Raw genomic sequence first — 14,601 nt, forward strand, 5'->3', positions numbered from 1 at the left:
TGGAAGGGGGAAGAAGGGAGGGGAGGGCGTCGATAGGAAGTGTGTATGAAAGCGGCGCTCCCCCCTCTCTTTCTCCGGGGAGGCACTGTACGTGAGCCACTCGACCATGGCTAAACTGCAGAGGAGCACAATGCTGCAGAGATTAACTCCAGCCCATATCTTCACATCTCCTGCGCGGCTGTGAGACACGCACAGAGAGTAAGAGAGGGATTACAGCAGGAGGGTACCAGAGAGGACGGACAAATGGAACAGCCGGGGCCTGGGTGGCATCTCACCTTTCATATTGTATGGAAGGGGAAACCATTGTGGCTAAAATATCCTGTTTATTAGTAGTTCAGAGCTGAAGATGAAAATAACTTTCTCCAAAAGTTATTTTGGAGGAAATTGAAAAGATTCATTCACATATAAAATGTAAAGGTATGAAATTGCAACATTTTAGTTGCAGTAAGGCACCTTTGGAAATTTTCTTATTTTGTGACTATTATATGCGTTGTTGTGTCGGTAAGAATTTAAACCAAAATAATGCGGTGGACCACAAGCGGTAGTCGTCTAGTTTGCTTAATTTATGGCCGACTAATGCGCTGCTTCGGCCACTATCAGGAGAAAAATTACAGAATAAAGAATAAAAAAACTATTACTGGATTTAGATAACTTAAAATTTTCAATAAGATGATTAGAAAAGAACAAGGTGGCATGAAAACCGGACAGTGGTGATTCATGTTCAGGAGGGCGTTGGTCTTTAGCTGTTCATCAAAAGGTACATTTCTAATTTGCATTTGTCTTTATGATGATGATGATGTTGATGAGGAGGATGATGATGATGATGATGATATATGAACCATTATGAAAAAACATAATATCTTTAAACTGAAGCTTGCTGGATGGTCTAACTGAAACTGATATATATATATTTCTATACTGAAATATATATATTTCAGTTTCATACTGTATATATATATCTATATATATAAAGTTGACAATGTGAGCTCACTACATGCTAGAGTTCAGATTTCATTATTCACACAACTATTTCCTACACTTTTTGTGTGTGGATTTGTGTGAAAGTGTGGAGGCTTGTCCTCTTTTGAATGCTTATTGGGTCGCGCCCCCTCTCTGAAGTCGCCAACACCTCGATACTGAACATATCAGTAACGGTCACAGACGTAAACGTATTTGTTTTTTTCCAAAAAGAAATTATCAACCTGTAGTGACTATATTATTTTTTTTAATACATTTTCTTTATGGTTATGTTTAGGCTTTCATGGCAATTGGCTCGAGTTAGAGAAGGATTGTGGTCTGGCCTTCATGCAGAAAAGTTTCACGGTATACTGACAACCATCTTTTCATAACCGTAACCATAGTTCTGTTTCCCCGAATCTAACCACAGATGGAACTGTGCTAGCGAACACCACTTTCTGCTGTGACAGCCTTGGACTTTACACACCCCCCATCCACCCCCTATAGGTGACTCTAATGCTGTTAATACATGGAGCGCTGCATTCATTCAATACGCTGATGATGATAATAAGAAGGGGAATAAGAAGAAGAAGAATGTTTCATCTGAACATAATCCTACCACCACAGGGTAAGTGTGAAACATGGGTTGTTTCGAAATACATGTGTCATATGAACTAATCTGTTTCAAGCAAACCCCTTCAGCGAGGACTTTGTCTGCATGGGCCCTGAAAATCCTTCCAATCCACTCCACTAACTTGAGCGCATTTCATGCCTTGAAGAAATAATTTTTTTACTCTAATGAGTATCGGTAAAATGCCAGTGTCCATATAAATACCAAGGATCCGAATCATTTATGTGCTCCGGTCTTTTCTCATCTGTCAAGTTTTTGCTGCTCTGACCTGAGAGGTTCCTTACGCAGCTGCGAATGGTGGGAAAACCCTTTTCCACTTAATCAATATCTATTTTTGTAGATCGCAGAGTGTTGAGGCATGCAGTGCATGACTCAGCCGAAGCAAACCTCTCTTTACTACTCTGGAATTAACAGGAGTCGGTGTGGCTGTTATAGTGTGTCTTCACGACGTTTCATTTAGCTGGTTGTGTTCCCCCGCACATGAGCTGTACGTTAACCATTTGTACCACGCAATGATGTAATGCGAATGAACCGTGCACGCCTTGAAATGATGCGAATGCAAACGCTCAAAGAAGAAAATAAGAGGGAGTTTTCTATTATTCTTCTTGCTTGTTTTCAGCCAGGCCAGACGTCCACGGAGAGGAGGCTCTCATCGACCAGCCCGAGTGCCAGTGACCTTCACGGACAAAAGGTGTGCTTAAAAAAAAACACCCATCAGAACTATTGTGTATGGTTTTACATCCATGAGTGAGAGTGTACACACCTCCTGTGAGTGAGTTGGTAAAATGACTCATTCTCTCTATTCTCTGCCTCCTGTCTCCCACTGAGAGATGAGTCAGAAAACAGGTGAAATCTGTGTGAATAATGATAGACACTGTTGGTTCCACAAACGAATGAGGTTAGCATCCAAACCATACAATTATATTGTGAAAAGTTATTTTTTTTTGCCTTTTAATCTCTGTATGGCAACGACACAAATGCTTCAATTTAACTCTGAACATGAACACGATAATGTGTGTGTGTGTGTGTGTATGTGTTTTTGCGTGTGTACATATATATATATATATATATATATATATATATATATATATATATATATATATATATATATATATATATATATAAAGAGAGACAGAGAGATAATGGTGAGAGGAATAATGAAGCCGAATCCCACACGACACACATTCAAACATACAAACACAACTTTTCGCTGGTGTGGTTCCATCTAGCTTATCACACCTCCTACTCGCGTATCCAAATACCTGGTGCCATGACAACGAAAAATGTGCAGCCCCTAAAGCGATGAGATTCCAGCTGAACGTGTCACCCACCACTGCTCTCCATGCACAGCTCTGCGTGTTATTAACAGCACAGGTCATTAGCAGGCTGGTGGCAGGGATGCAAAGTCCATCAGCATCTTAAATGTTTCTACCAGTTATATATATATATATATATATATATATATATATATATATATTTTAACTCTTGTATATCTGCGTCGATTATATTTCATTTCCATTGTTTCAGCTGAGTGTGTGACTTCTGAAGGCAGTGCCAGATGAATTTCAGATGTCAAGCTGCTCCTTTTCCCCCTCCGTTTGATATTCAGGATGTTGACTGTGTGACAGTTATTTTTCGGCGTCGAATCTGGACCTCAGATAGCTCGCACCCAGACTCACACAGATTACACATGTCTGATGAAGATAAGTGTTTTAAGCTTACACTCACTTGAATGTTCTGAGTGGCTTTCAGTACTCTGTAATCTAATTAAGCCGAGTGTTTTTCCTGTAAATTTGGTGCTTTCTTAAGAGCGCTGTGCCCATGTAGCATTGCAACCTCTATAACAGACTCACAAACGACATCAAAATCGACACAGCAGAAGTAAAGATATCTTCTTTTCTTTTTAAGTCAATGTATTCTCCTTCCATGTCGAATCCTGGTGGTTACATTACCCACAATGCAACCTGACCACCTACAGTTCAGTTGGAGACAGGTCCGTGTTACGATAGTGCTAATGCAGCCAAAGGCAAAGATGATTAGCAGGCTAAGGCCTCGATTATACCAGCTGGGGACACATGCAGAGGCTTCTTGTTATACTAATTTCTAATCTGCTTGGAGCAAGTCGCAAACCCACCGTGACACCAGACACTGGTTGGTGAACTTCCGTTTTGGAGCCCCGAGGTTGGCATTTGGCCAGCGCCATCTTGGTTTTGGAGGAGTGGGGGGGGGCAGCTCTAGGACACTGCATGTCCAACGACACCTGCGACTTGCACCCATCGGACACCACTGGCTGTCAATCATCTCTCCGGTATCCATGCCCCAATGCATACCGTGCTTTTCTATAGACCTCTTTTCTTTAGAAGCTGACTTTTTTTTTTCAGGCTCTTCCGAATGCTATTCTTCAGGGTGCCACCGCTCCATCCTGGGCTTGAGTGTCGCTCAATAGAATTTTGATCTGTCCATAGAAATATAAACAAGCCAGAATATTATCCCCTGTAGCCGAATGACAATGGATGAAGCCAGACCATTCTCCTGTGCTGATACAGTGCTTTCGGAGAGTGGTCTGGCTTTGCGAGACTACTTAGACCCTATAGCGAACCTTTGCATACTCATTGATGTGGAAAGTATAACACTAATACTCAAAGAGATCTGGTGAGCTCATTTATTTTTAACTGCACATCGCCTGACTGCTTTTTTTCCATTTTCAAACTTGTAGTCTTCAAACAAACCTTGCCATTGCCTCAAATTGCATCAGCTGAGCCAAACTCTCATACTTCACCTGGGAAGGTTATAAAACATTCTTCACATACACGGCACTGCCCAAGATCTGTGACCTGATTTTGCTGTGTAAAACCAGCACCTCCCCTTAGAGTCCATAAAATGTGGTTTCAACTCTTTTATTAACGTCTGGCTAAACGAGTGCAACTATAAAATGGGAAAACCTCAATTTGACGCCAAAACTATCGCCGATTCTGCCTCACGTGTGACCACGCCCCAACGGTGATGTCATGGGGTGCACTGGCACAACCCGGAGTATGCTCCTACATCAACGCAGCAAAGTGACAACCCCTGGCGGTGAGCAAAATATACGACTTTCAAGGGGTGCTGCTGATAAGTTGCTCTTTAGATTGCCGGATTTTATTCCATCTCCACATGTCGTTCTCTGGGTATTAGGCCACAAACAAATGCGACACAGTGGTATTTGTAAGAATACAAACACCCCTGCAAAGTGTGTTTACTTAAACCCACTGCATTGCAGATCCTTACCGAGCCATCCGGCGCCAGAGTTGGGGACACACATGTCCGTCTCGGCACTTGGCAGGACAAAGCCCACGACGAACACTTCCACGCCATCTGACATGAGCGCCAGCCCGAGCACAAAGAAGAGCTGCCACTGGAATCTGCCGTGGCCGCACTCCTGCATGATCAGCTCATACTGCTGGGCCAACTCCTCCTCGTCCGCCTGCCTCTCGTTTTCCAGCTCCTTGCGGCTCTTGAGGCTGTCGCAAACCGGCTGGCCGAGAGCCACCTGACCATCCCGCGGCTTCCCATCATTGTAGGCAGGCACGCCTTGGTACTCCCCCTCGTAGATCTCGTCTTCCACGTCGTGGCCCTCCGTGGCGTCACTGGAGGCCCCGTCCTCGTCGTTGGCTGCACTGTCGGCGTTGTCGGCGAACAGACCATCTCGCGGAGGGTAAGAGTCGTAGTTGTCCTCTTCCTCATCCTCGTTCTGGAAACGGTTGTAGCTGCGATGAGTCGTATATTCATCTGAGGCACGATCAACAGCTTGGCTGAAATTTTTGGCAGCTTGCCTTTTGGCCTCTTTCGCGATGTCCTTGGCACCTTTGGCCAAAGAAGTTCTGTTGTTATGCGTTTCGTCCATCTTGGCCCAGGGACAGCTTGCACGAAAAGTCTCTTAACTCAACTCTATTGAGCTTTTGCTCCACCGGGTGCAACAAGTGTAAGCTGCCTGTTTTTTTGGGGTTTTTTTTCGTTCTGGTCCTCTATCCCCAGACAGAGGACGACTTGAGGCACTTTATTAGTGCTGAAAAGCCACTCAGCTGCCAGGACACTAATGATTAAGTAAGGATGTCTGATTCCATTGGTTGGGAGTAGACAGTCAGTGCCGAAATGGAGACAGTTGATCTAAAGAGGGGAAGAGATCCTCAGTCCTGTCAGAGTTCAGTGGAAGAGACCTTCAGCCTGTGGGGACAGAAAGAGAAAAAGCGCTTGATTAAGGGCTGCCCGGCACAAATACTACGGAGAGGACCTTCAAAAAGAACATTTCAACACCGAGAGAAAAAGTAATTGAGTCATTGGATGATTTCAGAATTAATTAATCGAATTTCCCCCTTTCTGGTATGTATCTCTACTAAAAATATTTTAACGCTGGCGGTGACAAAATTGATATATATATACACACACACATATATACATATATATATATATATATATGTACACACACACATACACACATCTATATATACATACATTGCAATGCATTAACGGTGTAAGCAGTTATATCAGCACCGACACTGTCAACAAAAACTGAGTATGATGCGCATCACAAAGAAGATAAGATATATTGCAGGTAGATTTACTTACAAGATTAACTGCATGTCTATTAAGAAAAAGCGACAAATACCCTATGAACCCTGCTGGGAAACTGGATCCAGCACCATTTGTGGACAAAGCAACTTAACCTGAAGTTTGGCTGAACTATAGGTGTAAAAAGTCCTGTTTTGAATTATACAGAGGAAACACTTTTCAAGCCAATCGATAACCCAATAGGGGAAAAGTACCCAAAAATGTGGCTGCTTGCAAAAAAAAACCTTTATAGTGTAAGTCTGCTATCAGCCAACATTGCAAATGATGAATTTGAAGTATTTGCTGGAGTACTTCCAGGACGATGTCTCATGATCAGGGATCATGGACTCTTGATGAACTGTTTGAAAGACTTTTTGTTTTTGGACTTCATTGTTGATGCTTTGATTTACCCTTCCTTGTGTGTCTCTGTCTTAGTCAAGTCACCCTTTGTTATGCCATGCTTGTTGTCTCCTGTTTTATTTTGACATTCATTTCCTGCCCTCCTGTTACTTTTCTGTCACTTTACGTTTTCTCGTGTTTCCCTGTGATTGGCTGCACATGTTGCGAATGTGTCTCACCTGTGTCTTTTATTAAATATTAGGCTTTATGCATTTGGGTTGAAGTGACCCATTCAACCCCACTTCAAAATCACTGAAGCAGCATCACTCTCTGAGCAGTGGTGTTCCCCAATGAATTGTATGTGATGAACTGTATTATTAGCCATTATTGTTATCATTATTACTATGCTTGTATTGGTTCGCTGATGACATGACAACAGTACAGTAGGTCTAATCACAACTAGCTAACTTCCTTATGGTAGCTTCATATTTGCAGAAATGAGAGTAGTATTGATCATCTGTGTTTATTTAATTCTTGGCAAGAAAGCAAATAAATGTTCCCTAAATGTGATTCTTTTTTTTCCTTGGCTGTTAAATGAACTGCAGTCAACATCATGTTGCTCACATACTCGCATTCTGTAGGCGCGAGCGAACATCACTATGACATACGCAAGAAGAAATACATTCTTGGAAATTTTGGCTGGCCATGTTTTCTGTCGGAGCCCATTTCTCTCTGGTTCATGTTTCTAGCCTCGGAATATATGTCGGCCTGTATGGCCGACTCCCCTCGGGGCTTCTCTCGACTGTGACAGTGGCGTGGCGTCTCAGGAGAACTGTCAACCCAACAGGCCCCAGCCATCTATCTGCCACACATCGGCCCAGAAGACTACTGCAGGAGGAACGCCAGTAAGCTTCGGGCCCCCGTATTACACCCCAGGGCCCTTTAGCAACAACTGTCATTGAAAACCACATGTGAAGTACAATTTTCATCACGAGCATTTTTGAGTGGGAAACATCGATCTGACGTGCTCTGCATCATCGTAGAAGTTGATGCTGTAATAACAATCCTTTACAAATATCAACTATTAAATACATCTTGTCAGCATCTCTGTTGACATCTGCTCATGAAAAAAAAACCACTAACACCACTACCAGACAACCTGAAAGATGATTCATACACAGAATACTGACATCCTAATCTTAGTTGTGTATGTTTTCAATTAGTCAATACTGAAAGATGTTCGTGAAAAGATTTTAAGATGGTACAATGAAGCCCGTCCGTCGTGTGACAAATATATACGCTGTGTCTCTCTACAAGCGAATAAATGCTTTTTTTTCCACATTAGGGGTTTCACATGCTAACATGCTCTATTTTCATCGGCGGTCCCCGGAGGTGAAAGCAATGCGCTGAGCGGTTGAGGCTGGGTGTGTGCCCAAACGGAGCGTGGCAGGTTGATGCATGGTGCTTCTGCTCACCTTTGCTCGGTGAGATTAGATAAAACATGAGCTGGGGTCTGTCACTTGAACGTCAGCGCCCCCGGGGGCTCCACAGCGACGTAAAGCAGCTCCAGGAGAGTTTTGGTGCAATGCAGCAATGAAGTGAGGTAGGAAATGTGCTCCGGCTAACTTTGTGCACAGAGATGTGATGGTACACCAACTCCCCCTGGCCATGGATCCGTCAAAGCAGCGGCGCAATCCCACCATCCTGTGTCTCCGGAACAGCAACACATTTCTGTAGCTAGTGGGGTTTAGGCTACGACCAATTCTACTAATAAAACTTTGTGAGTTGCAACGTGAGCAGTATTTCAAAGTTTAAGAGCCCAGTGTTTTTACTAGAATGGTGCCGCTTGAGAGTTTCGCTGTGTTAAGACTGATTCCACCCTTTTATCACTCCTTAGTGGTTTTTAAAATTCAAACAACTGTAGTGAAATTGCATGCAGTGCTTGATATATGAGACTGCACACAACAAAAAGTGAATATCATTTGTCCAAAGGGCTTTGGGCGATGTGCTTGTTTTCTTTCTTGGGCAGGGAATGGGAAGATCGATACGACTCTCTGTAAGGAGGCTCTGTCGAGCTGCAAGACAATTAGCTTAGCTTAGCATAAAAAGTAGTTAGAGCACTTACACTAACTCCCAGCAGAAAGCACAGATTTTTTTTTAAATTTGAGTAACTAAACAAGATGCAACATAAAGCATTGGAGAGAGCCAGGTGAGCAGTTGCCCATTCAGTATTTATGCTAAGATATGCTCATTTATATAATATACTAACACTCCCATCAACTACGGTCATACTGTATAGGTCATTTCAGAAGGCACTGGCAAACTAGGTGTTTTGCTGTTTAGGTACAAAAACTCCTCTTTAGATGTTGCACCTCTTATATTGCTGAAAATAGCCGCACAAAGAAAATAGTGTCACAAAGCACATTAGAGGAGTGGACGTTTTCTCCCAATGTGCACACTCCTCTTCGCAAAAAACATCCCCAAACTCATTTCCAGCGACGCAGGCTCCTCCAACTGAGAGCTTGACAAATCGGAGACTAGAGGTCGAACTCTGCGATAGACCTCATGATATGCTCTGAGAGATTCTGCACCAAAGTGTCCGCAAGTGAAGCAGTCCAATGAACCCGACCGCGCTGCAACACAATTTGATAATGGAGGGGAGATGAATAACGGTGTACAACAGGCATCAATGGTATCAATTCATTTTATCCGTGCCCCATCCCTGGTTTCCCCTCTCTGTGACTGTCAATCTCTCTTCGCGTCTCTCTCTCCTTCTCCATCCCGTCGTCTCTCTCATCCGAGTGCCGGAAGAATTTCAAAGACTTCGTCTTGTTGGCAAAGCAGAACATGAAAGATCACCCTCTTCTGTGGACATTTCATTATTCATGACGGGCTAACCGCTCTCCTCATTATGCAAATGGTCATTAATACTGACATTTAGAAGTCTTTCAATGCAATTTTGAGCTACAGACAAAAAATTCTTTAAAGTCTAGTCCAAATGTTCAGTCCTTTTTATGATGCAACCTCTACGGTGATTTCACACACCGCATGCTGCTGCTGTGAGGAATCGTATATGGTTATACAAGAAGTCGCCACATTTCAACACACAACCTTGGCCTTCCCCCCCCCCCGTAAACAGGGAAGCTAATATCGTTTATGGCCGCTTTTATTTCCTTGTTGATGGCGACTCCCCTCACCTTCCGCTGTGATGCTGTGATTGGGGTTATTACAACAGCACCCTTATGATGTGGTTTCAGCAATCAGCAAAATTCCTGCGCGCTCTGAATCAGCAGTCCACGGAGAGGCGAGAAATGATTTCCTTGCAGTCGTGCTGTCATGGCCCGCTGACGCCATCCAGCTACGTTCATTAATCACTCACATAAATGCACACGCAGTAGCACACACGCATACAGTCGATGCATGCACACACACACACACACACACACACACACACACACACACACACACACAGACACACTTTTCAAGTGCACACTCATGGTAGATGCACTCATAGTGTGCGGGGGAAAAGCAGAAAATGTCTCCGGCAGGACATTTTTCTAAACTTTATCAGAACAGAATCGGAAGCACACTGTGTGTTTAAGGTGGGGTACGGCGAAAAATGAACGAAGCAGCATGTGCAAATCAAACGGATAAGATCCTCCATCTGCATGCGACATACTGGTTGACAATATGTGAATGCAAGTGGTGTGTGCAGAGCCCTACAGGCTTCCTGCAGTGGCCACAGATGGCTGCAGTGAGCATTTGCTAATGCACATCGTGTGAATGAAACCACGAGCCTGGATCTGCTGATGCTACACAAGCGAGGTGTAGGTCGTGACAGAAATGAGGCAGGATTTCCCGTCTAGTGATACAACTAAATACGCTTTTTTTTTCGCTTTTGAGGTCCAAGCTCATTCATTTAAATTAGGCTACTTGGTAAAACAAAAAAAGAAGATGCAGGGTTGCCTTTCTTGGACAACAATCCGTCATCATCCAGCAAAGCATTGTGTTCACCAAGTGCCCATTCCTGGTAGTTTAGTTAAATAATAATTTATTTCTACTGTGTGCCCTCAGGATTGTCCCAATACATGATAAGATGATGAACCCTTAGATTCTCAAACCTGGACTTCCTGGATCGCATTTCATCTTGAAGGTGACTCAATATACCCTTTACCACTGAAGTAGTGCCGGTGTCTAATTGAGAACCGGTTCCACGAATTTGCACCAACAACATTTTGGTTCAGATTCCAAAAAGTTGGCACCGCCAACTTCATGGTCCAAAAGGTGGGACCCTGACGTGAGTGGCAATGGAAGGGGCTACTGCAAAAAATGATCCGCCATCTTGAGAAAAGATGCTTTCCAAAACCTTCACATCGAAGATGTAATGACTTAAAAAGTACATTTTCAAAAGCAAGCAAAGCAGTGCTGTCCGCCATGATTTCTTCCCAAATGAAATCACCCCAACTCCTGCCTCGTCCTGGTGTCGGAGGGGTCAACGTGACCGGATCAGTGCAGTATCATGTCCAGAGGTCACAGACGGGCATTTACGGGACAAATTTACAGTGTAAGTGACAGCTCTTTATGAGTAACTGCATATTTGCCAGCTAACTGGATTTCATTGACGAAAAAGCTTGATCAGAATCCCAAACATGTAGAGACGAACTTTGCAGCATTGGAAACATGTGCTCTGCTTTCCGACAGGGAGAAACAGACTGATGGACCATCACTTTGAACACGTGGCCTCAAGGGGAAGTTGAAGTTGCATGGATGTTGGGGGAAGTGGTGGGGGGGGGGGGGTTAAAATTAATGAACACACACACACACACACACACACTACATTGTACCAGCATAGCACCTGAGAGTTCCACTGAACACTAAATTCATAACTTCACAACTGCTGCAAAGGGAACTGCACAATAACACAGCACTCAACTTAGGTTCTCCTCTCCTGATGTACACACAGACACACACACGCGCGCGCGTATGCACGCACGGACACACACACACATACACACACACACACACACACACACACACACACACGCGCGCACACATTATTTGAGCATCCACAGAGGGTCCCCCCCACAGCAGCTGGCTAAGCTCCAGCAGTCAGTAAACCCTGACAGCCATCATTATATACAAGCAATCAGGCAGCTCCCTCTTTGTGTGTGTGTGTGCGTGTGTGTGTGTGTGTGTGTGTGTGTGTGTGTGTGTGTGTGTATGTGTGTGTGTGTGTGTGTGTGTGTGTGTGTGTGTGACTGTTAAATGTAGAAATGGCATTATTGTCAGAATTCCTTAGTTGTTTGTTTGTTCCTCATTCATAAATTTCATGGGATCATATATTTCACAGAGAAAATGACACCAGCATTTTAGTTTGTGCTGGGGGTTTTTAAGAAAGAGATTATTAGTTTGACGTTTAGGGAAATGCCCTTTTTTCCATTTCTTGCTGATGTTTACGTGTGAAGATCATGTCTATGCTACAGCAGCATCGGCTCAGCTTATCATAAGGGGTTAACAAGCTGACCTGTGAAAAGAGGCTGCATGCACCCCGAAAAGGCGTGTTCATACAGAAAGCACAGTGGATTTTGCCAGCTGCACATTTGACAACTCTCTGATCTCTCCCGGCTAGTGATTGGCTGTCAGTGGGCATCCTGACTTTCTGCCCCTGACCCCGATCAAGCCAAACCCTCTTTTGTGTTCAGTCTTCTAGCAAACATAGATGAAGGTGAGATAACGCCCAATAGAACAGGGTATCCGCTGAGCCAAAGCAAACACGGAGGCAGCCTTTACAGTACCTGCGTAAGGCAAACATTAATCTACCGACTTGATGTTTGACAAGTATCTAGCCTATTCACACTGATCATTTCATAGGACTGCCTTGGAGCTAAACACCTGCTTGGTCAGAATGACATGTTTGATCCAATCAAACTCCCCACTCGGCATCCATGGGAAACCCTCTACACAAAACTCATCTGTGCACTTTCCCCCCCTTTGTCCCTCCTGCACCGTGCACCACTGCAGCCTCGACAGCGGCGCCGCAGGCCGCGCGTGGCCCGCGCACCACAAAACAGGAAGGAACATCAATCACCGCGCGGTGTGTTGACGCAAGTCGCGTCCCATAATTAGATTTCGGTGGGGGCTGGGGGGCGGGGCTGTCCCGCTGCCTGGAAATCATTCCTCTGCTCTGCATCGAGAGCTGACTCCTGAGAGAAATGGATGGGTCCGTTCCCTCTCTGCGCAGCTTCACTGCAGATCCACTCTGACTGCATGTGCGCACACTGGGCGCGCGGCGCAAGGGGGGGGCGGGTTTGCCTCCGCCGCCGCGCGTGTGCAAGCAACTCATCTTCCCACGACCATCGATCACGTCGGGATGGTTGAACATCCCCGCCGCCTCAGCACCATCATCAGCACCACCACCACCACTGACACCAGCACACGGCTGCCGCACACAGCCGTGAAGTCACAGCGCCACTGGTTAAGCTGCATGTGCGCACACGCGCTCCGTTCGTCTGCGCCAATTCACGCAAAACTTTGCCAAATGAACAAAGGCAAACGAACAGGTGCATGTTCTCTGATCATTTTTTTATTATATATGTACCGTGAATGTATCATTCCAAAAACATTTGAGTGATGCTGGACAACTTCGAAAGTTCCCCAACTTCCCCGTCAATCATGCGCACGGGGGGGTTCATTCATTACATGATGGCCACTAGAAAAACAGATTTTTCAAATGTTTTATTTATTTATTTTTTTTAAATCACCCATGTGCATCCGAAACCTCGTCCGTTCTGCAGCCCATGGAAGGATCCCCATGGGCGCCGGGTGACACGATCCACGCGCGGGGGGGAAGATGAAGTTACAGTTTGGCACATGCAATGTACTTACAGTCTGCCAGGGAGGACCGGATCCGTCATGCTGAGCTCGACGAATTCTGAAGAGCCCGCTCCGCGACTTCCCGCTTCTCTACACGGCAACAGAGGTAGCAGGCGAATCGCGCCGAGATTTTATTCTTTCTTTCTTTCTTTCTTTCTTTTTCTTCTTGTGTCTTGACTTCTCCGATGCAGCGCTTCTCTCTGCTGCAGTCCAAGAGAGGCGAGGGAGGTGGAGGGGCGGGGGAGGAGGGGAGGTGGGAAGCGTGAGCGCGTGTTGGGAGGGAGGGGAGGGGGGAGGGGAGGGGAGGGGGCTAGAGTAATAGGCAGACTGAAATCAAACCGTTACAGGCCTGAATCCCACACGGACAGTGTAGCGGGAATATCCGAGAAGTGCCACAGCGTTTGGCGAAGGCTCGGTGATGCACGGCGCTTGTGGGTCTGGAGGAGGGATGGGAACCAAGGAGAGGAGGGGTGAGGGCAGAAATGTGGCCCCTGGGACGGAGTGTAGAGGGGGGGGGGGGGGGGGTGACGGACTGTGGCTGGATCCACAACATCAACTATTAAAACCACCGGAGCAATACACTGTACACAGTTAAATTCATCATTAAAATCATCCGGTCGTGTTATCAGTGTATCAGTTCCACTGTCCAATCTCAACCCGCCAACTCAGTCATCGAGATTTTATGGTTTAAAATGACTTTAAAATGTATGTTACAAAGCATTTGCAACAGACGGGCAGATGGTCGTTAGCTGCTTGTCCACTGCAGGAACTTGGAGTGGGGGGAGTGTGTATAGCAGGGGCCCCGTGTGTTTCAAATGCAGGGACCAGGGTGTAAATCAAGGTTCTGGGGAAATGTATGGTCCAGGGCGTGTTCTAGGGCCGGAGCCAGATGAGAGAGCCCAACGTGATGGGTTGTGCTATTTTTCTTCGTCGTTTTTCCATGGGAGTTGGCCACCAGCGTAATGGGCGCATTATCGACGCCTTCTGCTCCGGAGTTTCCCCTTTCCGGTTAGTGGCAGATATCAAAGTGTGCCGGGGGAAAAGGGAAGTAGTAGTGATTATTTGTTTGATTGTAGTGATTCATGTTGACGGGTTCGAAAAAAGTTGTGGTTTGGCGTGAAACTTTGCGCACAACGACAACAAACCCCAACCACGGCCGGCGCCGTTGAATGAGTCGTGACCACGCAAGTGCAAAATGTTTGCACATCACGTGA

General features: G+C 45.3%; 1 protein-coding gene across 1 annotated transcript in view; it reads right to left on the bottom strand.

Moving 5' to 3' along the window:
* Positions 1-13,619, bottom strand: part of LOC118300473 (synaptic vesicle glycoprotein 2C-like) — a 37,213-nt gene extending 23,594 nt beyond the window's left edge. Inside the window, exons 1-2 of the mRNA XM_035624905.2 lie at positions 13,400-13,619; positions 4,856-5,791 (exon numbers count right to left, since the gene is read on the bottom strand). Coding sequence (XP_035480798.1) covers positions 4,856-5,471 — 616 coding nt within the window. The 5' untranslated portion in view covers positions 5,472-5,791; positions 13,400-13,619. The remainder of the gene's footprint in view (positions 1-4,855; positions 5,792-13,399) is intronic.
* Between the last annotated feature and the right edge of the window lie 982 nt (positions 13,620-14,601).

This window comes from Scophthalmus maximus, chromosome 2 (assembly GCF_022379125.1).
Source record: "Scophthalmus maximus strain ysfricsl-2021 chromosome 2, ASM2237912v1, whole genome shotgun sequence".
Lineage (NCBI taxonomy): Eukaryota > Metazoa > Chordata > Actinopteri > Pleuronectiformes > Scophthalmidae > Scophthalmus > Scophthalmus maximus.